We start from the raw sequence: 25,945 nt of genomic DNA, 5'->3' as shown, positions 1-25,945 counted from the left end.
ATCATGCATAGTACAAATAAAACCCTCCCAACTGAATTCTAACTGTGATGAAATACATTACTGTGCAGATGTCTTGAGCCATTTTGCTTCTACAGAGCAAGAATTTCTTGAAATACTCATTTTCAGCTCGGTCCTTTTACCTGAGCATATATAGAGGAACACTTATTTTTTGTCTGTTAAACCACTTAACACTGACCATCATTCAAAAATAAAAAGAGTATCTAACTCAAGAAATGAACCAGAGTTGTGTCTACACATAAAAGAGAACCCATTTTAAATTCTTTAGGCACTTTGCTACCAGCAGCTCATCATTTGTTCCAATTTCTGTAGCCGAATCTATGAAAAATGGCAGCAATAATACAGTTTGACTTTAATAAAATAGTACTTTTACAACCAGCAAGGTGATTCCCAAAAACCTATCTACCAAATGCTTGCCATTTCTCAGGATGAAGTGCCAAGTGTCCTAACTGGGTAAGTGGACTACAAAAGAAGAACTGACTGGCCTAAAAATACTGGCAGCCACCAATGCTACCCCTCAGCTTCCCAGTAGATACTCCTCTAGTATAAATCTAAAAAACTATAAAAGCAATTTCACAAAATATATATAAATATCTTTGAAAGTTGATGTGCTGGTCATATGTAGTTAAATTCTGAATTATTGGAATTTTTAGAAACTTTTGGAAACTTTTCTAACAATCATAGGTGATTGTCAGAAAAGTTCACGTCTGAAATTCACCTTGAGGTCACTGGGATCCAAACTCATCTGAGAGTTTTAGTAGATGCACCTATGGTATGAATGTCAAAATCAGGGGTAAAAACTATCTACAGAAAAAATTACCAGTATCTGAAAGTCATGTCCTTCAAAAATAAGAAAAGAAAATCCAGCAAAGACCTGACACAGGACCTGAGAGATACATCTGGACCTCTGGTTGATTCATCAACTATATATGTTAAGCCGCTCAAGACTTTTGTGCAGTACTGTAAGTCGTCCGGATGTTTGTGTACAAAAAATCTTTCATCTGCTCCTGTGAAGCCGTGTGATCTGACAGCAATGAGTGGGCCTTACTGAGGTTGTTGGTAACCACTAGAAAACTCTGAAAAGGCTTCTGGGCCTCTCCAATGAGGTGAATGAAATCTTCCAATATCCTCATCAGCAAAGCAGCACCGGGAGCGATCTGTGGACAGCACGATGATAGAAAGATGAACGGAAGGATGTCATAAGTGCAATTATAACCCACAGCCAACCATCTTCTATGAGACACGTCTCAACCACTGATACCTTTTTACTCACTGCATTACCTCAACTACCGAATGTGTTCCTGGGCTGTAAATCCTAATCACATGGTTTATAATATTATATTTGGCTTTTTTTCTTAAAATTATTATATCCAGATGGCAAGCAAACACAATTCGCTGCAGGGGTACCACATTGGGTCCCATACAAAGCTTGCACAAAGACGCACAGGATATTGTGCATTTTTAAAACTCAAAGAAACATTAATAATAGGTAGAATCAAACCCATTTTCCATCACCACACATAAACATTTACAAAAAGATCTATTTATGACACTTGGTGATGCAGACAGTCAGTTGTGATGATAAGGAGGTGCACAGAAGCGCACACGAGGACATAAAGTACCAGACATTCACATAAATGCAGAGCCTTACCTGGTGAGCGTCCTCCCATTTTTCTAAATTTTCAATGTCCAACATGTGGCTGACAATCTGGAAGAATTTCTAGATAAAAAGAAATAAAAAAGGATGTGCTCAGTTGTTGAAGCCAGACCATCAGGCAGCTATTTCCTGGATATCAAATAACTACTGATAACCTTGCTGTGGTTAGCACTGCAGCAATACTGCCTCTTATTCTCAATCATGTCTGGTTCATTCATTTGCTGTACACAGGCATATTGTAAGTCATAAATAATAACGTCTGTGAAATGATCGACTGAGACGGGAACATTTTGCTCGCTTACAGGCACTGGGAAAAGAAAAATGCTGCTAAAAAAAAAAAATCCGCCCTGTGAGGCCATAGCAACTGTGCAGCTGTAGTTAATTGTTATGCACACCCTGTGCAGTAGAAAGTGAAGCTGCGGATGGAATAAATTTTGTTGTAAGTGACTGTGTGTGTGTGTTTGTGTGAGATTTATTTATTTATTTATGTATTTATGTCATGGTTGGTGACTTTAGAAGGCTCCGGGCGAATGCCGAGACGTTTTTCCTACCTGCACGTCGTCGGGAGCTGGGATGTAGGTTGCTCTTTTGAAGGTGTCCGTCACATTTCGCAGGATCTCCGTGGAAAAGAGAAGGTCGCCACTGTAGTAGCTCCTTCTCTGCAAGAGCTCCAGGAGACTCCGTACGATCTGAGACATGCCCTCCCCAGCCAGGGTCCTCTGACCCTTCGCGAGATGCTCTCGTAACTAAAATGCATTAAAAAAAGGAGATTTTTAGAAGTGTTTTATCCTGTCTCATGATTACAGGTAAACCCTTTGCTGTTGCACATGGTGTTACACAAACTACGTAGCAGAAAAACAGAAATAGCACACCCGAGATTGTGTTTTTGACAAAGAAATCACAGGAATGTTTTGGATATGAGCCGACGGGGATATTTCAAGACGGGAGTATATATGTACATGGTTGGATTTTTGTCTTTTTTTTGTGTATGTGTGTGTGTGTGTGTTTGCTTGTGCTTAAAATAGGCAAGCAAATCGAAGCCTTGCAGCACTTTCAGACAGAAACTGGATCTCATCACTTCAGAGAAAGAGATACAAAAAGATAGTCTGTGCGTGTGAGGCAAAGAGAAAGAGAGTGAGGGAGGAAGAGAAAGAAGCTGGGGGAACAGAACATCACAGCAATCACAGAAAATTAATTACTGACTCCTGGTATTAATGAAAGGTTGGAACAGAAGCTAACAGTGCAATCAGCTCTGTCATGCACAATCCCTGACCCCCATCTCCTTCCGCCATCATCGAGGAGATGGAAAAGGTTGAAGTTCACGGAGCAGGAAAACAGTTTCACTGATGAACACATTCATTAGCTCTCTTCATTAATTGATAAGTGTGAGCACAAAGCTCTGGAAAAGCTAATTAGAGATAGCAGCGAGTCTTGGGTAAAAACACTCTGCAATTTTGAGAAAACCTTTTTTTAGGGTAGTTAAAGAGAGGTACATTAGAGATAAAAACAAAAACAAAAGAGAAGAACAGATAGAGAAGAACTTGAAAAACATGTTTCACTAAGCAGAAGAAGCAACTCGAGTGCATCTGGAAAGTATTCACAGCGCTTCACTTGTTCCACATTTTGTCATATTACAGCATTATTGCATTAAATTCATTTTGTCCCTTAAAATTCTACACACAATACCCCATAATGCCAAAGTGAAAAAAGGTTTGCTTGAAATTCTTGCAAATTTATTAGAAATAACAAACTAAAATATAACATAAGTATTCGTACCCTTTTCCCAATACTTAATAATTACAGCTTTAAGTCTTTTAGAGTATGGTGCTACAAGCCTGGCACACCATTCATTGCAGAACCTCTCAAGTTCCATCAGGTTGGATGGGGAGAATCGGCACACATCTTCAGAGATGTTCAGTTGGGTTCAAGTCCAGGCTTTGGCTGTTATCTTAGCTGTGTGCTGTCCTGTTGGAACTTGAACCTTCGTTCAAATCTGAGGTCCAGAGTGCTCTTGAACGTCTCTGTAGATTGCTTTCCCTCTACCCTCCTGAGCTACAGCCACCTCCATGGAGGTGGCTGTAGCTCAGGCGGTAGAGCAGTCATCTACTGATCAGTCATCTACTGCTGCTGGTGGTTCGATTCCTGGCTTCCCCTAGTCTGCATGCCAAATATCCTTGGGCAAGATACTAACCCCAAATTGCTCTCCCATGCATCCATCGGAGTATGAATGTGTATGAATGTCAGTTAAAAAGCACCTAGGAAAAATGTGCTTGTGCGAATGGGTGTGAATGGGTGAATGCACAAAGTTGTATAAAGCCCTTTGAGTGCTCAGAAGAGAAGAAAAGCGCTATATAAGAACCAGTCCATTTACCCTTTCTGTTCCTGGTGCTGAAAAACATCCCCACAGCATGCCACCACCACCATGCTTCACTGTAGGGATGTTATTGACGTGGTGATGAGCAGTGCCTGGTTTTCTCCAGATGTGACACTTTCAATCTTTGTTTATCAGACCAGAGCATGCACTGACATGCACTGTACAACTATGGGACGTTATACAGACACGTGTGGGCCTTTTCAAATCATGTCCAATCAACTGAATTTACCACAGATGGACTCCAGTCAAGTTGCAGAAACATTTAACAGACGATCAGTGGAAACAGGATACTCAGTTTCGAGTGTAAGGAAAAGTCTGTGAATACTTCTGAACTTTTGCTACTTTTGTTTTAGTGAATTTCCAAAAAAATTCAAGCAGAATTTTTTCACTTTGTCATTATGGGGAATTGTGCAGAATTTTGAAGTGAAAAAATGAATGTAATCCAGTCTGGAATAAGGCTGTAACATGACAAAGTGCTTTGAATACTTTCCGGATGCACTGTAACTGGCTTAAATTGGTACATCTTTTTAGCTTTTTTTTTCTCTTGTCCATCATAATTATTTTTTTATCAATTGTTTGTTTTATTGTAATCATTTGACATTACTTACAGATAAATGTAAATATCTATATTCAAGTGAGACGCATCTGGCGAAGCTCGGAGGACCCCAGAAAGCAACTCCATTATTGTCCAGCATACAACGACGACTAGCAGATCCTAGAAAGAGTTGAGAGAGACGCACGTAGTTAATACAGAATGCAACAAACACCAAACATTATCTACACCACACTCTGAATATGGTATGCTTTTTCAAACTTCCAAAAACCAATATGGCCACAAAACACATAAATATGTTATTTGTATTCTGACGCCGAGAAGTAGGCCAATTCATCACACGGACAGGAGTAATACAGAGGGCGTCTGCTCAATGTATTTTAATAGCTATACGGAAATATCAGAATGCATAATTTTGCTACTAATGAAAAAGCTAAAACCCAAGGTCACCTCTATTCATGTGCTGAAGTGAAATATTATGCAGGATTGTAAAAACTACAAAATATTTTGTTTGTAGCAGTATTTGGCAATTTACACCTTCTGGTGATTTTAGGCTGGCAGGCACAAGGCAAACTAGTGAAAGCTGCCAAAATACCTTTTGAAAAATAAATATAAACAAGTCCTTTACGCCCTCTTTTTTTGTCATTGCCATGGTAACTGAGATAAGTTAAAGAATGTTAATTTGATCTTAAATATGACTATTATATTTAATTAAGGCTCAGCATTAGCGGACTAACTCGTTCAGACATGTTTTGCCGTCCCTAAAAAGATGTGGAAAAATGTCTTTATGCAGCAGACCTCTCGAACCACACCTGCACTCGACTTGCACGTGTCAAAGTTTATACTCCTCTTTGGCAACAATCGGGCAACTCTCAGTTTAGACTGAAATAACAGTGATATGGTTTGACTGCATTCAAATGAGACATGAGTGCTGTATAAATTAAAGGAACTAAAAATGTTACGACTGCCTCTTTCTATCAAAACTCAAAAGAGCAATGGCATTTATTATTGCTGAGGCATAAGTACACCCACTAGAGCAAATTTATTTCAAACATAGGGATGCAAGCAGAGCAATTTATTCTGATTAGCCTATAATCTTGTCTATTTTACCATATTTTTCATATGATTGTCATTCTGTTGCAGTGAATTTGCCAGACACTTGACACCTGACAGTCAACTGCTCCTTTGTCTGCACTAAAGGCCTGTTGAAGTTAAAAGCTCACTGGTTTGCAACTGAATAACTAACCAAACAAATCACAAGAGCACAACTTGTTCCTCTCTTGGGCTTTTGTTGGACATATTCAGCTACATACACATTGTTACGTTCATGTCATCTAATGTTAATAATCTTCCAAACTACTATGCTGTCTATCAGCTGGAGTTTATGGGATCGGCGTCAACTGCAGCGGATTTTTAGGAATATAGCCAACTTTCATTTATTTATGTGAACTAGTCCTTTAAATAGTCCAGCTGTCCCACTTAGTATTTAATAATGAAAAAAGATCCAACTTTTTAGTTATACTATAGTACATATTACTCCTTTCAAACGTCCTCTTTTCTCTTATATTGAATAAGAAAGGCAGTGGCTTGCAAAAGTATTCGGCCCCCTTGAACTTTTCCACATTTTGTCACATTACAGCCACAAACATGAATCAGTTTTATTGGAATTCCACGTGACAGACCAATACAAAGTGGTGTACACGTGAGAAGTGGAACAAAAATCATACATGATTCCAAACATTTTTTACAAATAAATAACTGCAAAGTGGGGTGTGCGTAATTATTCAGCCCTCTGAGTCAATACTTTGTAGAACCACCTTTTGCTGCAATTACAGCTGCCAGTCTTTTAGGGAATGTCTCTACCAGCTTTGCACATCTAGAGACTGAAATCTTTGCCCATTCTTCTTTGCAAAACAGCTCCAGCTCAGTCAGATTAGATGGACAGCGTTTGTGAACAGCAGTTTTCAGATCTTGCCACAGATTCACGATTGGATTTAGATCTGGACTTTGACTGGGCCATTCTAACACATGGATATGTTTTGTTTTAAACCATTCCATTGTTGCCCTGGCTTTATGTTTAGGGTCGTTGTCCTGCTGGAAGGTGAACCTCTGCCCCAGTCTCAAGTCTTTTGCAGACTCCAAGAGGTTTTCTTCCAAGATTGCCCTGTATTTGGCTCCATCCATCTTCCCATCAACTCTGACCAGCTTCCCTGTCCCTGCTGAAGAGAAGCACCCCCAGAGCATGATGCTGCCACCACCATATTTGACAGTGGGGATGGTGTGTTCAGAGTGATGTGCAGTGTTAGTTTCCCACCACACATAGCGTTTTGCATTTTGGCAAAAAAGTTCCATTTTGGTCTCATCTGACCAGAGCACCTTCTTCCACATGTTTGCTGCATTCCCCACATGGCTTGTGGCAAACTGCAAACGGGACTTCTTATGGTTTTCTGTTAACAATGGCTTTCTTCTTGCCACTCTTCCATAAAGGCCAACTTTGTGCGGTGCATGACTAATAGTTGTCCTATGGACAGATTCCCCCACCTGAGCTGTCGATCTCTGCAGCTCATCCAGAGTCACCATGGACCTCTTGGCTGCATTTCTGATCAGCGCTCTCCTTGTTCGGCCTGTGAGTTTAGGTGGACGGCCTTGTCTTGGTAGGTTTACAGTTGTGCCATACTCCTTTCATTTCTGAATGATGGCTTGAACAGTGCTCCGTGGGATGTTCAAAGCTTGGGAAATCTTTTTTTGGCCTAAGCCTGCTTTAAATTTCTGAATAACTTTATCCCTGACCTGTCTGGTGTGTTCTTTGGACTTCATGGTGTTGTTGCTCCCAATATTCACTTAGACAACCTCTGAGGCCGTCACAGAGCAGCTGTATTTGTACTGACATTAGATTACACACAGGTGCACTCTATTTAGTCATTAGCACTCATCAGGCAATATCTGTGGGCAACTGACTGCACTCAGACCAAAGGGGGCTGAATAATTACGCACACCCCCACTTTGCAGTTATTTATTTGTAAAAAATGTTTGGAATCATGTATGATTTTTGTTCCACTTCTCACGTGTACACCACTTTGTGTTGGTCTTTCATGTGGAATTCCAATAAAATTGATTCATGTTTGTGGCTGTAATGTGACAAAATGTGGAAAAGTTCAAGGGGGCTGAATACTTTTGCAAGCCACTGTAAAATCACTCAGCTTTAAGTCTGCCTTAACCATGTTAAAGTCTGTATTTACATAATTTCCTCAAGGATTAATATAATATTCTGATTCACATGATTCACAGACACCTGTATGCATGAAGTGATTTATGATGTTTCATTAGTGTACATATATACGGTTTGTACTTTATGTATTTAGTGCTCTGTTGATGGATAAGATTGGTACACTGTTTCAAGTGCTTTGACATGTCAGCGTGGCTAGAAAAACATCGAATGAACATGCGTACAAAACATCACATCACACTATAGAAACTTCTGAGATGGTACAATCTTTGGTCTTTGGTCCAGCTGGTTCAATACCTCTGTTTAGAATCACTCCAAGTACAAACCACTTTAGGTCTGCCTCATTTCATTAGGTTTTGCATTGTTTAATGCTGCTTTAAGCCTACACTGACCTCAATTTAACTGAAAAGCACCTCCTACAAAGAACTGCAAAGTTTGCAGATAATTGTTTCTAGAACATGAATTCTGACAAATCGTTTAACCCAGAGAGAGCTGAACCCTAGAGTTTCATCAGCAGTGAGCTGGTACAAAGATCCTTTCTTTCTGCTCATCTAGCTGTGGCTCAACCAGCTGGGCAACACATCACAGCTTGACCAGCAACAACCGCTAAATCTGTGTGTGCTCATTTGTGCAGTAACTCTGAAGAACCAGAAGAAAGCTTGCTTCTGTAACACCTGCAAAGCTGTGACACATCTCCAGAGCAGCTTGATGAAAAATCTGGAACATCAATATAAGCAAAGAAGCAGCTGATCAGAAAAGAAAAACGAGGAACACAGGAGATTCATCACTCGTCATCGACATTCTCCTTATCAAAAACATGACAGATAACGCAGGACAATTCACTTCCTCCAGTTGTGGATGGAGGATTGGTTTCCCCCTGAGCACGTCAAGGAGCAGATGTTTGAGCTGTATGAATCCTGGACTAGAAAGACGTCAGATGTCTTCCAGAAAGCTTTACCAATAACGAGAGGACCAGATCCAGGATTATCAGCGATGTATCTCAGAGCCTCATCCATCCATTTGGGATGTTGAATGTTCTTTATTTCTGACTTCTAGGAGAAAAACGTAAATGCTGCTCTGACCCCTGAAAAGAGTCTGGATATCTGGTATGCCATTGGAGATCAGAGACTTGTCTCCAATAAAGAAGACCTTAAAGCTGAAATTCAAAGCCTTAAACTGACTCAGTATTAGCCTCTCCATCCTGTGAAGCCAGATCTGATCGCAGGCAGAACTCAGGCTGACATCTGGTTGAGGAGAACTGTCCTGATGACGTTCAAGGCGCTTTGGTTGACTGTAGCCACAATTATTTTGTAAATGAGCCCTTTTTTATTAGTCTAATAATGGTTTTGTGACAACTCATCTGTATTTATTTGTAAAAAGATCAAATATGACTTACCAATCCCCTTACTTTGCATCATCATGCACACAACTGCCTCACAAACAGGTCTGTGTAAACCTGGTCAATCAAGAGAATGAGCTATTTTGACTTATAGACCTGTGACGATGGTGAATTTGGAACAAGCCAGATGTTAAGACTAAAAATACAAGTTAACCTTTTTTTTCTTTTTTTTTTTAAATCACAAAAAGCTGACTTTGAAGTTTCTCCTTATTTTTCCATGACATTTCTCCAGGCAGTGAGCAACCTTGAGAAAGAAGGTACAAGTATATGTCTCATAGCACATGCATAGAGAGTTGCAAGCCCTGTGTTACAGTATAAGCTTTAGCAGATATTGCTTTGACTGTAGCTCTGCCTTTCCTAATCAGGAAGTGCTACTGTATGTACATGAGGCTCACAAACTTCCAAAGTTAATTATCACAGAGATTTTTTTTCCATTAAGTAGCCAGTCTCTGTTCTTCTGCTGCAACTTTACCATTGCTAAAAACAACATGCCCACATGTTCGTGATGCTAACAAACCTCTGTTGCTCCTACTGGAGATTTCTTTAAGCTTCTCGCTTGGACATTTTTGTAACAGTTCTGGAGTTGTGTAAAGAAACTTGTGATTGCAATATGCTTTTTTTTTTTTCCCCTTGTCACGATGCTGCTTGGCAGCCTGTTGCACAGCTCCTAAATCTTAACCAGCTCGTATTACTGCCTGGACTGAGCCATGTAATCCTGGTGAAGCTACAGAGGAAATGACAGTGGTTTCATTGGTGATTGGGCAATAATGAGGACAACCTAGACGATCTGATTTGAGCCCTTGACGTGCCACACTCAAACTTCCCACACCACAGCGTGACCGTACCTCACTTCAGGACTTTTTAGGTGGACAGGAATGTTATTCTGAGCTGAGATGAAACGTGGGGGCATTGCACCAGTTATGATTGAAATGTGGTGTAATCCCACACATGTTGGTGCAAGGAGGTGTTTCTGAATTGCTTTTTCTTGGATTATATCCACATTGTCACTGTTCTGTTTTAATCTGGTTTAAAGCAACACATTGTCTGGATTCCTCCATCACCTGATGAAGAGGTGCTCTGCTGCCACAAGGACAGACACGTGAAATCTTTACCACCTCATCTCTATACAACATTTATCTTAACCTGTTTGTTTTATAATATTTGGATTTCATTTTACTGAATAACTTTTTTCACTGTTTTGGTTGCTGTGACATAATTTCACAAAATTTCTTCTTCTTTGAGCTGAGTGCATTATTAGCTAAAAGCATGCAATGTGACTGACCAGTAGCATTCGTTGGACATTTGTTGTAGACAGTTTCTCCAGCTGAGGCTCTCTTCCATGACATCGAGAGGAGATGCTCGTCTTTGCATATCTCATGAGGCGCTATAGAAGAAAGTGAGAAACACATAGAAAAAAAGCGAAATGAAGTCAAGCCTAGTAGGAGAACAGAAAAAAAAAACAAAAAAAACACGCGCACAAACATGCACTCGCACGCACACACACGCCGAACCAGAAGAAATAAAAAAAAAGGGAGACAGACAGAAGCAAAGCACAAAAAAAAAAACACGATTCAAATCAATGTTCTCCTGCAGCAGCTCCCAATCTTATTCCCTTGTACATTCTCAGAGCTCTCTGTCGGTGTCATTGCCTCAGTACAGTATCTCATTCCCTCTTCATCTTACCCCCTCTTTTTATTCATCTGTTTTCCACCCCTCCCTCTCTTTCATAACCATGATGAAAAAACAGGCAGGGGGAGGGGGAGCTGGGTGCTCTGAAGATATTCCGAGGGGGCACACTAGGGTTGGCAGAGGCAGATGCAGAGAGATGAAGAGGGACGGAGAGCGAAGAGCGAAGAAGGAGAAAATGTGTGATGTTCCCCCTGCAATGCCAACAGACAAGATCCTCGTCTAGTGTAAAAAAGCTTTAGAGCTACTAAAAACAAAGAGGTCATGATGGAGGCTCCACTCAAAAGTTCATCATTTGCAACTCGTCAAGTCTCAGTGCTAACACAAGTGACACGCACTGAAAATATACTTGCATACATACATATATATATATATATATATATATATATATATATACCAACACACACGCACAGCTTCAGTCAGGAGTCGTACTTATTAAAAACCACAGTGTTTCCTGCAATGGCTGACACTGACAAATAGCACCAAGCGGACCGTTGAACATCCTGCCCTCCACCGGGGAGAGAAACATAGAAGGAAATAAAGTAAGTGAGAGACAACGAGTAAGGGAGATTAGTGCTTTGAAAAAAATGTTAAACAGGAGAGATATAAGGAGAAAGCAAATAACTCACAGATAAACAGAGGATAAAAAGAAGGCAATACAAGGGAAAAATGCAAAATCAATGAAGAGGTGAAGACGGACGGGTATGTGAACTGACATGAAGACAGGCAAAGGACAGAAAAGGATGTGAAGAGCTCTAAAAGTGCGAAGGTAGCTTTTGGGTATGCTGTTAATCTCTTGGAATTGCTTCCATTCTGCTCGATAGGTAGTGTGCAAGTGCAATTTTGGCACACACACGCAGTCTTTTAAACTTCAAAAATACCACGAAATCATCGTAAAAACAAAGGAAAAATGTGAAATACAAAAACTAGGGCATGAAAAGGTTATACAGATTATACTGAAGCCCTCTGTCTGTAACGCACACTCAAGCTACTGACCAGGGCACTTTTTCTCATTACACGACCGGACCTCCTCTCCTAAGCCATCACAGGGGTAGCCTTGCAATCCAGTGCCCTCGCACATCCTGATGCGCCGCTGCCATCCAGAGTCACACGTCTTGCTGCAGAGACTCCAGTGGTTCCAGCTGCCCCAGTTACCTCCACCTAGCGCAAGAGGAAGAGCACCACCAGTGAAGATGGAAGTACCGGAATGCATTGCAAAAGAAAAAAAAAAGAAAAAGAAATGACAGTTATGAATGAAGTAGTAAATTTAACTTACAAGTCTAAAGCTTTTTTATTAGTGTGAGAAATTAAGTCAATACTAGCCCATTCTCGGGCCCAGGCTCATTAAACACCCTAGTATTTTTGTTCTCTGGGGCCCCTGTCGAAACAGACTCATAAGCCAAATTAGGTCCCAACCCAATAATTACTCATGTGTGGAATATGAATCAGAAAAACAACCATGTGGATGCCTTTAGATAATGCATGTTCTGTGTTTGCATAATGCCATCTGAGAGCATGTGACTGTGAATACTAATTTGTGTTACCGGAGCACGAAGGGTTGGTGCATTCTCTGCTCTCCTGATGGGGGCCTTTGCATTCAGCCCAGCCGTGCACCGATGGGCTACAGCGCCTCTGCCTCTGCTCGGTCCCTGTGTCACAAGTCACGCTGCATTTCGACCAAGGCCCCCAGTCTGACCACTGGCCCTCCACTGGAGCGGGAGACAGATCCGAGAAGATAAAGAGACACGGGAGCATGCACGAGGGTGAAGGGATGAAGATTTTTAAAGAGGGATCAGAAGTGAAAAAAAAAAAAGAGATGGAAAAAAAGACAATGATTGTCAGTGAAAAGGAAGGTACAGAGGAAGAGAGGGAGGAAAAAGACAAGGCAGATAAAGTGAGCACGCTGAATAGAATATACAATGAGTTAGGATGAACAGCAAATAAATTACAGAAGCTATTTGGCTTCCCATAAATAGCAACAAACAAACACAGTGCACCTCCCATTTTAATGGACATTTTAAATATTTCAATCTGTTACAAAAAAACCAAAAAAAAGCTGAATGCAATTTCTTCCACTCTTTGTTTTAAAAGAGTTCACACAAAGTGCATTTGGTTGGATTTTCACACACAGTATTATTAAAAAGAGAATCCTATTGACTGGTGTTTGTGCGGAAACAGATAGAAATAATACTAATTCAAACACAATGAAGTACTGCCTGTCGGACAGCTTAACCGAAGCCTGACGACACGCATCGATGTAATCAAAGCCCCTGCTGTCCATTCTAATGGGTGCTAGAAAAGGAAGTGTTGCTTGGGAGTAATTGAGTTGTCAGATGAAATATTCAAATACAATAAAATGACATTAACCAAATCCCAAACAAGCAGATTTTTTTGGCACGAAATCATCTTCAAAGAGAGCTATAGATTCAACTTTGAAGATCTGTGTTGCAGAAAAAAATAAATAAATAAAACACTTTTTTGATTAGAAATCTTTGTAATAAAACGAAAAAGAACTGACAGAGGACCCAATTACTAGCCTGTAGCCATGTTCCTTTATGTTTCTGAACGCAGAGACACTTGTCAAAGCGCTACAATTTCAGAAACTTCAATCACAAAAGCAACTGCCAAAATCTTCTCTGACAATATGCTAGTTTTTAGCTGTTTAACAAAAGGTTGTGTTCAACTGTATTATTACTGCAGTTAAATTGTCCTAAACAGATAATATCTGGGCATTTGTTTTACCTGCAGCAGCAGCAGCAGCATGAAAGAGCCAATTTAACTAGGTTTTTATTGTTACACTGTCACATTAATTCTGTTTGGTTTACGCCGCATTTAATTGCACGGAATAGTCAATTGCTATTTTCTAAACAAATGCTTTACCACTTCTTTCACGCAAGCACACACAATCCTGAAAAATAATAATTGAAATGGAGTAATAAATCAATGCCTCCTTTTGTTGGCGTCAGTGTCACTTATGTAAAACAATAATGTGTTGCCTCCAGCTGGAATTATTGAAGGACCTGAGCTGTGCTTTTGCACAAATTTGAATTCTTAATGATGTGTAATGATTTAACTGCTGCCTGCTAAAACTGTCACATTAATTGGTTTTTGAGACAATTTTGGACACTAAAATAAACCGTTAAGGTTAAACTGACATTATCAGCTAAGAAATTAGATAAGGAGTGCGCACTATCAAACAAGGCGGTATCCAGGAGACAGACAGTCGCATTAGCATTCATACTCAGGTGGCGTTTCTGGCCACATAACTAAATCTAATATTTTCTTTTAGCTCTGTTTCACTCCCTACAGATTACATAAGGATACAGAATAAAACACGGTCCCAAGCAACCACATTTAGCCTTGGGAAAGTACACTGCATAGCTTTTTCAGAGCTCTTCTGACTAAACTGCACTCTAGTACCAATGCTTATTAGTATGTAGAAAATGATCTAAACAGAAAATGAAAAAGTAGCTTTAAAATATATCATATTTAATGACAGATTTAGTCAGCTCTAGTAAAACATTATACGTTATAGTTCAAGAGTTTGTTTGGTGAGCATTAGTTAACAGGGGCCAATAAACGATTCAAGAATAAGAAGGCTCCGAACTCAAGACGGTTAAACCAGTTTTTGTTTAAGAGAAAACTTAACAAAGACCTTTTTAAAATTCTATCTTTAGTCACTTTTTTACTAGTAGTGTGTCACAGTAGCATAAAATCTATAAAAAATTCCAAAGATAACATTTTTGCACCAGCAGGGCGATTCAGTCATTATATGAAAACATACACATCTCGGTATGGTGTAAGGAGCTTGGAAAGAAATGGAACACTTGGAACACCTTACGCTCTGCTTCAGCGTAAACTCCACTTTTTATAATTATTTGAACATTACAAGCTCTTGAGACTATGATGACTGGGATAATTGAGAACCTTAACAGACATATCTCGGTATGGTGCACAGCGTGTCCTTAAAAAAATGAGGTAACTAAACAAGTGGAGGATGAAATAAGAAGTGTCAAGAAGCTTTCAATGAGATACACTGAATTTCAGCAGAACTGGACTAAAAATCAGTGGTCTTATAGAATGAAGTTCCGTTTAGTTCATTGTCAATAAACTTAGGACGAGGGGAGAAATGGGAGCACTGATTATCTATAACCATGTTTAAAACACAGTGGCAACTCTGTCATGGTTTTTGGCTGCATTACAGTCAGTAATTTTGGGGGTCTTGTAAAAACAAAAAGCTGATTGAATTAGGAAAGCAGAAAAGTATGGTCAGATTTTGAACCACCATCAACTATTCCTGGATGCTACCTAAAGAAATTACAAGAACGCTTGGCTAACAGAGTTCAGACTCTACTGAATAATAAAGGTGGCCATGCAAAATACTGACTTTCAAGCTCATTATAATTTTATAAACTCTGTTTGTTCCATGTATTTTTGTACACGCTTCAATAAATTGCTCCACATATTTCTCATTCTCCTAACAAAATATAAAGAAATGTCTCACTGTATAAAGCTTCTATAATATCTGATAGGCAGAAAACGTATTTTTAACTACTGCAACGGACAAGTAGATATATCTATCTGTTGTGTATGGACTTCTGATGTCTCTGTATTTACACGAATTACAATTCGAAGTGAGAACTCTTTGCTCGAAATGATATATTGAGTCACACATTCTACACTCCGGGGCATTAAGCAGCAGAGAAAGTGAAGTACAGTGCTGTAAATGTATTTGTCTGGCTATCCCAAGTGAGAAGGCATTGCCAGCTCTCCTTGGTAAAGTGGTCAATCACGCCAGGCGACACTTGTACTGTGTTCCAACGGGCGTGGGTCTGCATTGTGTCGTGGAGATGACATAAAGGAAATAAAGTGTGACCTAGAAAAGCATTGCAAATGTGATGTTTTTAGAAGTTGCTCTGATTAATGGAAGTGTTACCTTTCTAAAACAACATTTGAAAAAAGAAAATGACACAAACACCAACACATTTTCAGACCGTCCATGTCTTTCTGTCGAAGTGTTACTTCTTTGTAAGGATTGCTATCGTATATATATCTCAGCATTGTGTTAACACACAAAGCACAATCAGCTTATCGGCACTGATACTAAAAAAGCTGGATGGCAGCTCTCTGTTAAGAGGGAGCTCTTGCCAAAGAGAGAAACTATCAATTTGCCTGTAATTAAGACATAGCAATTAATCCCAGCATATGTTTGGCTATGAACTGAACTGTTAACGTTGTGAAAAAGAAAAGGAGGTGTCAAAGAACTTAAAGGCAATTTCCAGCCAGCTCTCTGCCTACACAGGTTTTTTTTTAGTACTTGATGTTTGCTCAAAAAGGTCTGATATGACCAAATGAATTACTTCCATGAAAATGTCTGCTGACTTTAATAATACCCCGTTGATTGTCTTCATATGATGCAACAGCTGCCACATTTACATTTGCAGTTCTGCCCACATATGTATGCACTTGTTTGATATGTAAGCTTAGCTTAGCATGTGACTGCCTAAGTGACAACCCACTGTGAAGAGGTAAGAAATTGGTTTAATATACTGTAGCATAAACACAACAGGACATGCAACAGCACATAGCGTGAGGATTAAGTATATGGTTTGCAGTGAGATCAAATTATCGAGGGAAACACACAACTATGCACCCACATGTGCACAGACATGCATGCACGCACGCACGCACGCACGCACGCACAAACACACACACACACACACACACAATCCATCAAAGCTCTATTCTGTATGCATGGTTGTTTGTGCCAAAAGGCCTATGCTGGTATTCATGATTTCAAAGGACCATTGACTTTGAACTCCCAAAAGCAGGCTGAATCTGTTGTGATAGATTCTCACATTCACATACACAAAGATTTCCTTAAGGCCTCGCAGGAAGACACCCTTTCTCCCAAACCCTCTCTTTCCATCACTGTTCCCAAAACAGCTTGGCAAAACATCCTGGAGGCCATACTTTAGATTACGATGTCTCCCTGTTCCTTCTTTTTAACTTTGCAGCCTCTTTGTCTGGCAAGGGGGACAGTTTGTTTTATTTAAATATTAACCTTGCAAAACCTCTGCTTTTGAAAATAAAGAGGGAAAAAAACAAGTAAATATCCAAAAATATTGTTTAGGATGCAGGAAAAGGTTCTGGCTCCAGCATCACTCACATAAATGTAAAGGCATATGGATTCAAAGTCCAGGGGAAAGTGATATAGAATTCTTTGCCTTAGCAGTCTTAAATAAAAAGCACTTACACTGTGATAATTGGTCAGGCTGTGAGTGATTACACACTAAGCAAACACACTCTCACTTGGACTGAAATTAATTCAGGAAGAAAAAGGTTATTATTCAGAAAGCTGACAGCATTTTTGTTATAAACTGTCTTATGTTTTAATGTCTGTGTATCCATTAATTCCTTTACTCCAACACAGAATCCATTTAAAGTCTGAAACAAAAAGCCAGAGCAAATTTAATCGCTGAAATTAATATTCCTTTTTAATGTCGGTGTTTCCAAAGTGTTTTTTCCCCTAAAGGGGACACTTGGAATAGAAAATTAAAACTGCACAGAGACAATATGCATAACCAAAGTTTACCTACAGCCTATTTTTACATATTTACGTCTCAGTTGACAAAGGTACTGGCAAAGGTACAGCCTGTAGTGTGACAAGCTACAGAAATTATTGCTCCTATCTTGTCCCACCGTTTTTTTCAGAGTGTGCTGCAATAGGGCTTCAGTTGCTGGAGAATCCGGCTTCACTCCACTGGCAACCCGATGAAGATGTTTCTACTGGACAGTCTGTGCCAGATTATCCTTAACAGCCCTATTAGCTGGGGCCGAAATGCTGTCTTAACTGTTTTTGACAAAGTGTAGTTTTAATAGATAGTTTTAGAGACAATTATAGAAGAGTTACACGGTCGGGTTGTTCGACGATCTAAACTTAGTCAGCCGTGGAAGAAGCACACCGGTCCAACACAGACTTCTAGTCTACGGTTCTATAAGTGAAAGTTTGAAAGGAAATGTGGACTTAATTCCCATGGATAACCACAGGCGTAAACAGAACTGAAATCTCTACTGAGGGGAAACTGTGAAAATGTATTTTAGCAATGTGCAAATCATTCAGTATGTTAATTGACAATCAAATTAATCCACCAAAATATCAATCCAACCGCCCCCAGTCGACTTTAATACAACTGTACATTCAAAACAAAACTGAATACAATTCACTTTGTGACAGCATTACACGTAAATTCAATTACAAACAGAATTTCTATGAAAAAGTGTTGGTTAAAGCAAGACTAATACTCACAGTCACTGTGATGCTCAGAGGAGCAAAACATGATGGTCAGCACGCTAGCATGCAAACAAAGACATTTTGAGACCTTTTAAATTGTTTACCATGTTAGGCCTCATTTGCACAAGCCTAGAGACCCACTGGCACTGCCCTCCTAGTAATGTCTAGTTCTAGGAAAAATCCCCAACTAGCTGACAAGTGATTGCTGGTGGTTGCTAGCTGTTGGCACGTGACAGCTTGTTACAAGTAAGAGTACTGCATCATAAACCTCTTTGTGATGCTTTGTTAACTTGCAGATTGCAGCAGTCACCCATAGTTTTCAGACAAGTTGGCATGTTTGATAGAAACTACTAGCAATTGCATCAACCTGTTGGCAACCAAAGCAACCACCAAGGAAGCATTTGGTGCAGCAACCTAAAGCAACCACTTGACAACTGGTCATGAAATATTCACTGATGGTTGCCAAATGGTTACATACTAATCTCTAGACCTGTGGGACAGGGGCGTTAGTTTAGCAACTGATGCTGAGAGAAGCGTATTAACTTTCAGAACGTCATCACAAAGTACTCTCTGCCTTCTGAAAAACTGAGTTGTGTAAATGCGGGTGACATAAATTTCTGCACCAAATTTCAGGATATTCCATTTAAGATTTGTAAAGATGTTTTATTCAAGACCACAACTGTCACTCGAGGCTTGGTGGAATTCCAGAGAAAAAAAAACCAATCACCAAAGTCAAGGACACAAAATGCCAGAAAGATCCATTCAGTATTTTGAGTAGCTGAGATACTTTACTTTGAATCAAAGTGGTCAACTAATACAAACACATTGCCTCCACAAATCCACAGTGCTATCACAGTTGAACAGTTTGTTCCCATTCAGAAGCTTTGATGATGTCAAAGCAGACTTTGGCTTGATTTAATCGAAGAGAGACATTTGGTCAGTTAGACGAACATGAACTATGCAGGCAAGTGGATGGAAATTCAGGAGCTATGACAGTGATGTGGTAATGTTCTACTTTTGCAACTTTGAAGAGGCAAAAAATGTCAAGTTTAATACAGCAAGAGAGAGAGAGAGTCTTGGTGTATCATGTTAATGGGGATGGTACTAACCAGGACACACTGCTATGTTGCAGAGTTTGGTCTGAACCTCAGGCCGTCCACAAGCTACAGCCCCGCTGCCGTCCATGCACTTCCTGGTTCGTGTCCTGGAGCCCCGCCCACAGGTCACAGAGCACAGACTCCATGACGACCATTCCTCCCACAGCCCATGCACTGCGAACACCCACAAACATGACGCACAAAAAGACACGACATGGGGATGAGGGTTGAGAGAGGAAAGGAAGGAGAAGGAGTGGAGCATCCCATTGCAGGCAGGAGGGTTTGAGAATGAGAAAAACGAGAGATTAAATGATGAGCACATTCCTTTAAAAAAAAAAAAAAGAAGAAAAAACACAAAGGAGGTGACCTTATGACCTCCAGGAAACCCACCCAATTACAAAGGAAAAGACAGACCGAGTATGAAACAGCACTTACATGTTACTAATATGAACAAATGAAAGTTAGGAATGGACACTGGTATTTGAAGTCATGCAGCTCGAATCAAGACAAGGAAATAAATGGTGTATGCTTTTTCCTAAAGGTTTAGTCACCCAAGCATTAAAAAGCTTTTCTTTTATCCCCATTTTTCCTTCCTCAGGTTTTCTCTTTATTGCACTCCATCGCACGTTTTAACAAAATAAATAAAGACAGAATAAAGAAACAGTGAAGTTGGACCAAAGTCCTAGAACCTGCCATGTCAGAGAAAAGACACACTTTCACACATACACATTCACAAAATTTAATTACTAAAACCATTTCGAGATGTCTCACCTAAAACTAGAGGGAATAATAATGGAATGATGGATATTATGGGGGGGAAAAAAAAAAAAAAAAAAAAAAAAAAAAAAATAATAATATACACAGAAAGTGAAGGCTCCAAAGAAGGAAAAGATCAATTTCAGGCCTGATTAAAAGGAAGAGAATAAGAACAGGTGAACATGAAAAACGTGGGAGATAAGAAAAATTGAAAGAACACGCAAAGACGATTGGAGACTCACAAAGTTTGGGTGAATACGAAGTAGGAAATGAGTCCAAGAAAATGAGGTTATTTTGAAATGTTCAGTGAGAGGAGATTAAACTGTGTTGAAAGAGCCAGAAGAAAGAGAGAGGAACCGATGCTGGAGAGAGATGGAAAGCAGGAGATGAGGAGGGGAGGGACAGAGAAGGGAGGATGAGAAAGTTGGAGACAGCAGGATGAAGATTGCTGGTCCTGTGTTGAGCAAAGCTAAATAAATCATGCCGATAAATAATTAAGCCTCGTCTGTGAACGATGGCTTAGAGGAAGAGTAGAAGGCTGAGAGAGAGGGAGTGTCAAGGCTCTGTGTGCGGGCAGGCGGAGAGGAGGATCCAAACGCAGGACTCGAACATAGATTTGAGAATCAAAACCACAGCTTTATTGCTGGCCAGAAAACAAAACATAAACCAAACATGAAAACACAAGCTGGAACACACAGGCACGGTCTGAGGGTGAACAGACAAAACAAAAAGGAGCACAAGAGTCCAAACACACAAGAAGGCACATCAAAAACAAAATGAAACAAAAGCTCAAGAGTCCATGAAGAGGTCAGGAGACCGACCGTGCACACGGCAACGGCGGCGACAGGCAAAACAGTTCTGGAGGCCGACCGTGCACACAGCAACGGCGGCAACGGGCAAACAGTTCCGGAGGCCGACCACTTGGAAGGCAGTGGCAGCCACTGAGCAGGTCCGGAGGGCAGCCGCGATGCCAGCGGCGGCGACAGGCAAACAGTTCTGGAGGCCGTCCCCGAAGGCCATGACGCCACCTTAGAGGCCTGGAAAACGGCCGGCAGAGGCGAGGCGGAACGGATCGAGCTGGCTCCGACGGCGGCGTGGCAACCGCAGGACCAGACGAAGGCGAAGGCGGAGCTGAGGCCGGACCAGACGAAGACGAAGGCGGAGCTGAGGCCAGAAGCGGAGGCTGGACCAGGCGACGGCGTGGGCGGAGCTGAAGCCGGACCAGGCGTGGATGACGGCAGCGGGACGGCTGCGGAACCTGACGGCAGCGGGACGGCTGCGGAACCTGACGGCAGCGGGACGGCTGCGGAACCTGACGGCAGCGGGACGGCTGCGGAACCTGACGGCAGCGACGCTGCAGGCGGTGATGCAAATGGTGATGATGTGAATGCCGTAGGCGGTGGCGTGAATGCTGCAGGCGGTGATGTAGGAGTCACAGGGGATGTTTCAGCAGATGGTAGCTGAACAAACTTCCCCGGACCGCCAGCAGATGTGAGGATGTGCTGGCTGGGTCCTCCAGGACCCTCAGCTAATGAGGCGTGGTGCTGGGCGGGCTCCTCAGACCCTCCAGCAGACGTGGCTTGAGGCTGTCCGGGCTCCTCGGGCCCTCCAGCAGACGTGGCTTGAGGCTGGCTGGGTTCACCCGAACCCCCAGCAGACGAAACATGAGGCTGGCTGGGTTCACCCGAACCCCCAGCAGACGAAACATGAGGCTGGCTGGGTTCACCCGAACCCCCAGCAGACGAAACATGAGGCTGGACGGGCTCCTCAGGCCCTCCAGCTGGAGCAGATGCAGGGCCAGAGGCAATAGGGACCCCTGACTGAGGGTGGAGATGAGAGGCTGATTTAGCAGAAGACAAAGCTAACGATTCCTGCACTAGCTGCGCTACTGACTGGGCCATGGACCGTAATAAAGTCTGCAAAACGTCTGATTGAGGTAGCGACTGAGCCATGGATAACTGAACTGAACTTGAGGTGATAGTGGGGGTGGTGGTGGAGTTGGTGACTGTGCTACAGACGGCTGCTGACCGGAAAGCTGAGCTGAAGGTGGCTGCTGATCGGAAAGCTGAGCTGAAGGTGGCTGCTGATCGGAAAGCTGAGCTGGGAACTGCCATAAAGGTTGTAGTGATGGTGACTGAGCTAATCCTCCTGAGCCTTCTGAACACGACAAAAACTGCTGGAAGGGCTCACCTGAGCCTCCAGCTGACACAGGAACGGGTGCCGGCACCAGCTGAACACCAAACCCTTCCACCCGAGGAACTGAAATGGGTGGAGGGGAACGCTGGGCCCGAGCTACCCTAGGAGCAGAAACAGGAGGAGCGAGAAGCTCAGGAATGGTCTCAAAATGCCCAATATTGCCAACTGGGTCTGGGCATATAGTCTTAGCAGAGTGGGCAACCTCAGAAACATTCAACCGGGACACAGAACAGTCCCTGGGAAGAGCCACGGTCTTAATAGACTGTAGAGAGGTGCAACTAGAGTCCTTAAATGTCCTTGGGGAACAGACAGCCCCTTCCTTCAGAGAGCCTGAGTTACAGCCTGCAATTTCTGTCCCTACCAACTGCCTGCACCCTTGCTGAACAGTACATGGTTGAAAGGCTGGCTTAGAAACATTAACCACCCCCCTTTCAGCTGACTTGAAAACAGAACTTGAAGCCTCCGGAAATTTCACAGCAGTTCGAACATTTCTCCCCCCAGATTTAAGTGGAGTAGTCTTATTCATTTTAACACTAGGTTCAGATTGGGCAGAATGAAAACCGGTTCTTAAATCCTCAGAGCAGGGGTTCACAGGGTTAACAAACACAGACTCAACTACCTTTAAGTTAGTGGATTTAGATTCACTTGAATGGCAGGTAGTCTTCAGAATCTTAGGGGTGGATTTATTGTTTGTTATGTTCATGAGTTCAGGAGGTGCATGAGATAGACAGTCTTTGTTGCTCACCACTGCTGACTGTCCAGAGGAAGCGGAGCGACGGCTGCGTGAGCGTCGCTCACTCTGGGAAGAGGGAGATAAGCCAGACTGCGAATCCTCCTGCAGACCGGGCCGAAAGTCTTTCGGTGGGCCGGGCTGGGACGAAGAGGCGGGAAGTTTGTGTAGCTCCGAACGTGGAAGTCCCAAAAACAAAGCAAAGGATTGCAGTGGAGTAAGCCCAGTGTCTTCCACCACATAATCCTTCTTTCGTCGCTGCTTGCCCCTCCTGCAGGGCCTGAATTCTGAGAGCAGCGGTGGAGTGACGCCAGAAAACGGAGGAGCTACTGCCGTCGAGGGAGAGCGCTTGGCCCCTCGCATCCCTGACGGAACAGCTGATGGAACGGCGGTAGCCATCGCAGTTTGGAAGCTGCGGGACCCACCCAGAGCCAAACGAGACCCATCGAATGGTGACTCGTGCTCCCAGGCACACCTAGCCCCCTGCCTCTCCCTCTCCTTGAGGAAGGTGGAGACTGCGGGTCGCCGATACCATACGGAGTCTGCTGGATCCATTACTGGTCTCGTCGTTCTGTCAAGGCTCTGTGTGCGGGCAGGCGGAGAGGAGGATCCAAACGCAGGACTCGAACATAGATTTGAGAATCAAAACCACAGCTTTATTGCTGGCCAGAAAACAAAACATAAACCAAACATTAAAACACAAGCTGGAACACACAGGCACGGTCTGAGGGTGAACAGACGTTAACGACACGACACTGACATAAAGACACACTGGGTTTAAATACACTGAGGGAGTCATCAAGGAATTAGAGACAGAAGGGGGACACAGCTGGGAGAAATAAGACCTAACGAGACAGGGAGAGCGAAGCCGGAATACTGACATCAGACAGGAACAAGAACCTTCAAAGTAAAACAGGAAACAAAACACACTTTACTAAGACACAGACTAGACAGAGACAGACTAGACGCTGACCAAAGTCTACTAAATAATAATCATAATCACAACAGTATCAGATCATAATATAAAAAAAACACCAAGATAACAGAAACACCAAGTACCAGAGAAACATAAAGGAAAATCCATGATGCAAAAGTACCAAAACATAATGAACTCAAAATACTGGGTCCAACGGACCCAGAACCGTGACAGGGAGGGAGAAGATGGTGGTATTAAAAAGTATGAGAGATATGGAAAGCTGTTAATAGTTCTTAAATTTAGAAGAAAAAAAACATGGTGTTACTATGTCTTTAAGATGCCCTATAAAATACATATACGATACATGAGCGGGAAAGAGCATTGGTAAGCATTTGTGCTTCTCTTGCTGCAAATTTAATGACATGTTCTTTTTAAAGTAAGCTCATTAGTGGTCCTTGTTGACAAGTTGCATGACTGGGTTCTGGTAAATATTACTTCTCTTGGATGTTGGAGCTTCGATGTAATGAATGATGTATGTGCACAGCTGACATTGAAAGTCTGCTTTGCAATTTATCTTTGAAAGTTTATTTATGCTCACCAAATATCAGAGTTTAAAGGGAGTACCCATGAGCAGGATTTGTGACATTACAAGTAGTTACAAGCACTACAAGCCAATCCTGGTCCAAGAGGCAACTTACACAAGTGTGATGAAGAAACTTGATGCCTGAAAATTACACACACAGTCATTCCGGTATTTTAGCTATGTAGCTATGAAACTCTTATCTAATGGGCTGGTATACAAATAAAAAACAAAACAAAAAAGCACAAACAGTTATTTGAACTGAGTACTTCTGTACAGCTTTAAAAACACCTGAGAATGATCTTCACACTCATCAGAGGCATTTAGTAAATTGTGAAGCTAAATACATCAAATAGTCTAATGTAAACATTAACCTAATGTCAATGTATTCAATTGTTAGCAGTAGGGATGTCCATGACTAGTCCACTAGACTTAATCATTGCTATTGTCACTAGTCGGTACCTAACATAGCAGTCATTTAATTTAAATGTTTTAAATTTAAATTGATGCCCAATGTACGTAAATTATTATGCCCTAAATGTTATGTAGCCATCTGGCACCAGATGAAGCATCATTGCTGAGGAACCCCATAAATCTGCTAATCTCAGCCTGATCTTTGTTGTTGACACTATCATTTTTCTTTAAAGACGAAAGAACAAGACTGCAGATAAAAGCGGTGGAAATTAGCTTTCTCCGAGGGGTGGATGGGCTTTCCTTTAGCAATGAGGAGAGAAGTTCACTCATTCAAGAGGGGCTCAGAGTTGAGCTGCTGCTTTTCCACATCGAAGAGAGCCAGCTCAGGTGGGTGCCTCTTGGGTAAGGTGTTCTAAACTGGCATGTCCTACCGAGAGGAGGACACGGGGTAGACCTGCTGGAGAGATTACATCTAATTCCTCTGTGTTTCCCCCAAGTAGCCTGAGGAGGTGGCAAAAGGGACATCTGGGCTTCGTTGCCTAGGCTGCTACTCCCACGGCCCAAATTCGGATAAGCAGAATAAAATGGATAATTTATGGTTTTGTTATTTTAGATTTTAAGTCTGACTAAAGTGGTTGTGGTAAATTTTGGACCAGCAGTCATTCATTCATAATGCACAGCACAATGCACCGCACTTTCCAGTCACAGTTTATTAGTATATGAACTAATACATGAACATCTTTAACATGTTTCATTTCTGATGAGGCTTTGGTGAACCAACTGAAGGACCAGATGTATCTTTTAAGTCCTGTGTCAAAACTTTCCTTGATTTTTTTTTTCTTAACGACATAACTTTCATATACTGTTCATCTGATGCAAATACTATTTCTGTTTGATTGTTTTGTTTTTTGTTTGTTTGGGGCTACACTGCACACCATGGCAACCTATGTCAGATTTACAGGTATACAAATTATGCCTGTCACACTTTGTTACCCGCTACCTGTTGCAAATATTTATTCCAATTTCTTTATCTATGAAACAAGCAAAAG

The 25,945-nt window shown here is 41.7% G+C and overlaps 1 protein-coding gene across 20 annotated transcripts in view; it reads right to left on the bottom strand.

Moving 5' to 3' along the window:
* adgrb2 (adhesion G protein-coupled receptor B2) overlaps positions 1 to 25,945 on the bottom strand; it is a 269,007-nt gene that overhangs the window by 110,004 nt on the left and 133,058 nt on the right. For 19 of the 20 annotated variants that reach the window (XR_013095411.1, XR_001167489.3, XR_013095409.1 and 16 more), the window contains exons 5-12: positions 19,317 to 19,478; positions 12,458 to 12,622; positions 11,910 to 12,074; positions 10,510 to 10,611; positions 4,658 to 4,764; positions 2,227 to 2,421; positions 1,670 to 1,738; positions 1,067 to 1,175 (exon numbers count right to left, since the gene is read on the bottom strand). Coding sequence is in view for 17 of the 20 variants with exons in the window: in XM_012918227.3 (XP_012773681.1) it covers positions 1,067 to 1,175; positions 1,670 to 1,738; positions 2,227 to 2,421; positions 4,658 to 4,764; positions 10,510 to 10,611; positions 11,910 to 12,074; positions 12,458 to 12,622; positions 19,317 to 19,478 (1,074 nt within the window). In the remaining 3 variants the exon portion in view is untranslated. The remainder of the gene's footprint in view (positions 1 to 1,066; positions 1,176 to 1,669; positions 1,739 to 2,226; positions 2,422 to 4,657; positions 4,765 to 10,509; positions 10,612 to 11,909; positions 12,075 to 12,457; positions 12,623 to 19,316; positions 19,479 to 25,945) is intronic. The other variant, XM_012918230.3, reaches the window with a different exon arrangement.

The sequence above is a fragment of the Maylandia zebra genome, linkage group LG22 (assembly GCF_041146795.1).
Source record: "Maylandia zebra isolate NMK-2024a linkage group LG22, Mzebra_GT3a, whole genome shotgun sequence".
In the NCBI taxonomy this organism is placed as follows: Eukaryota; Metazoa; Chordata; class Actinopteri; order Cichliformes; family Cichlidae; genus Maylandia; species Maylandia zebra.
Note: the sequence above shows the minus strand (reverse complement) of the source record. Positions and strands in the feature narration are given on the sequence as shown.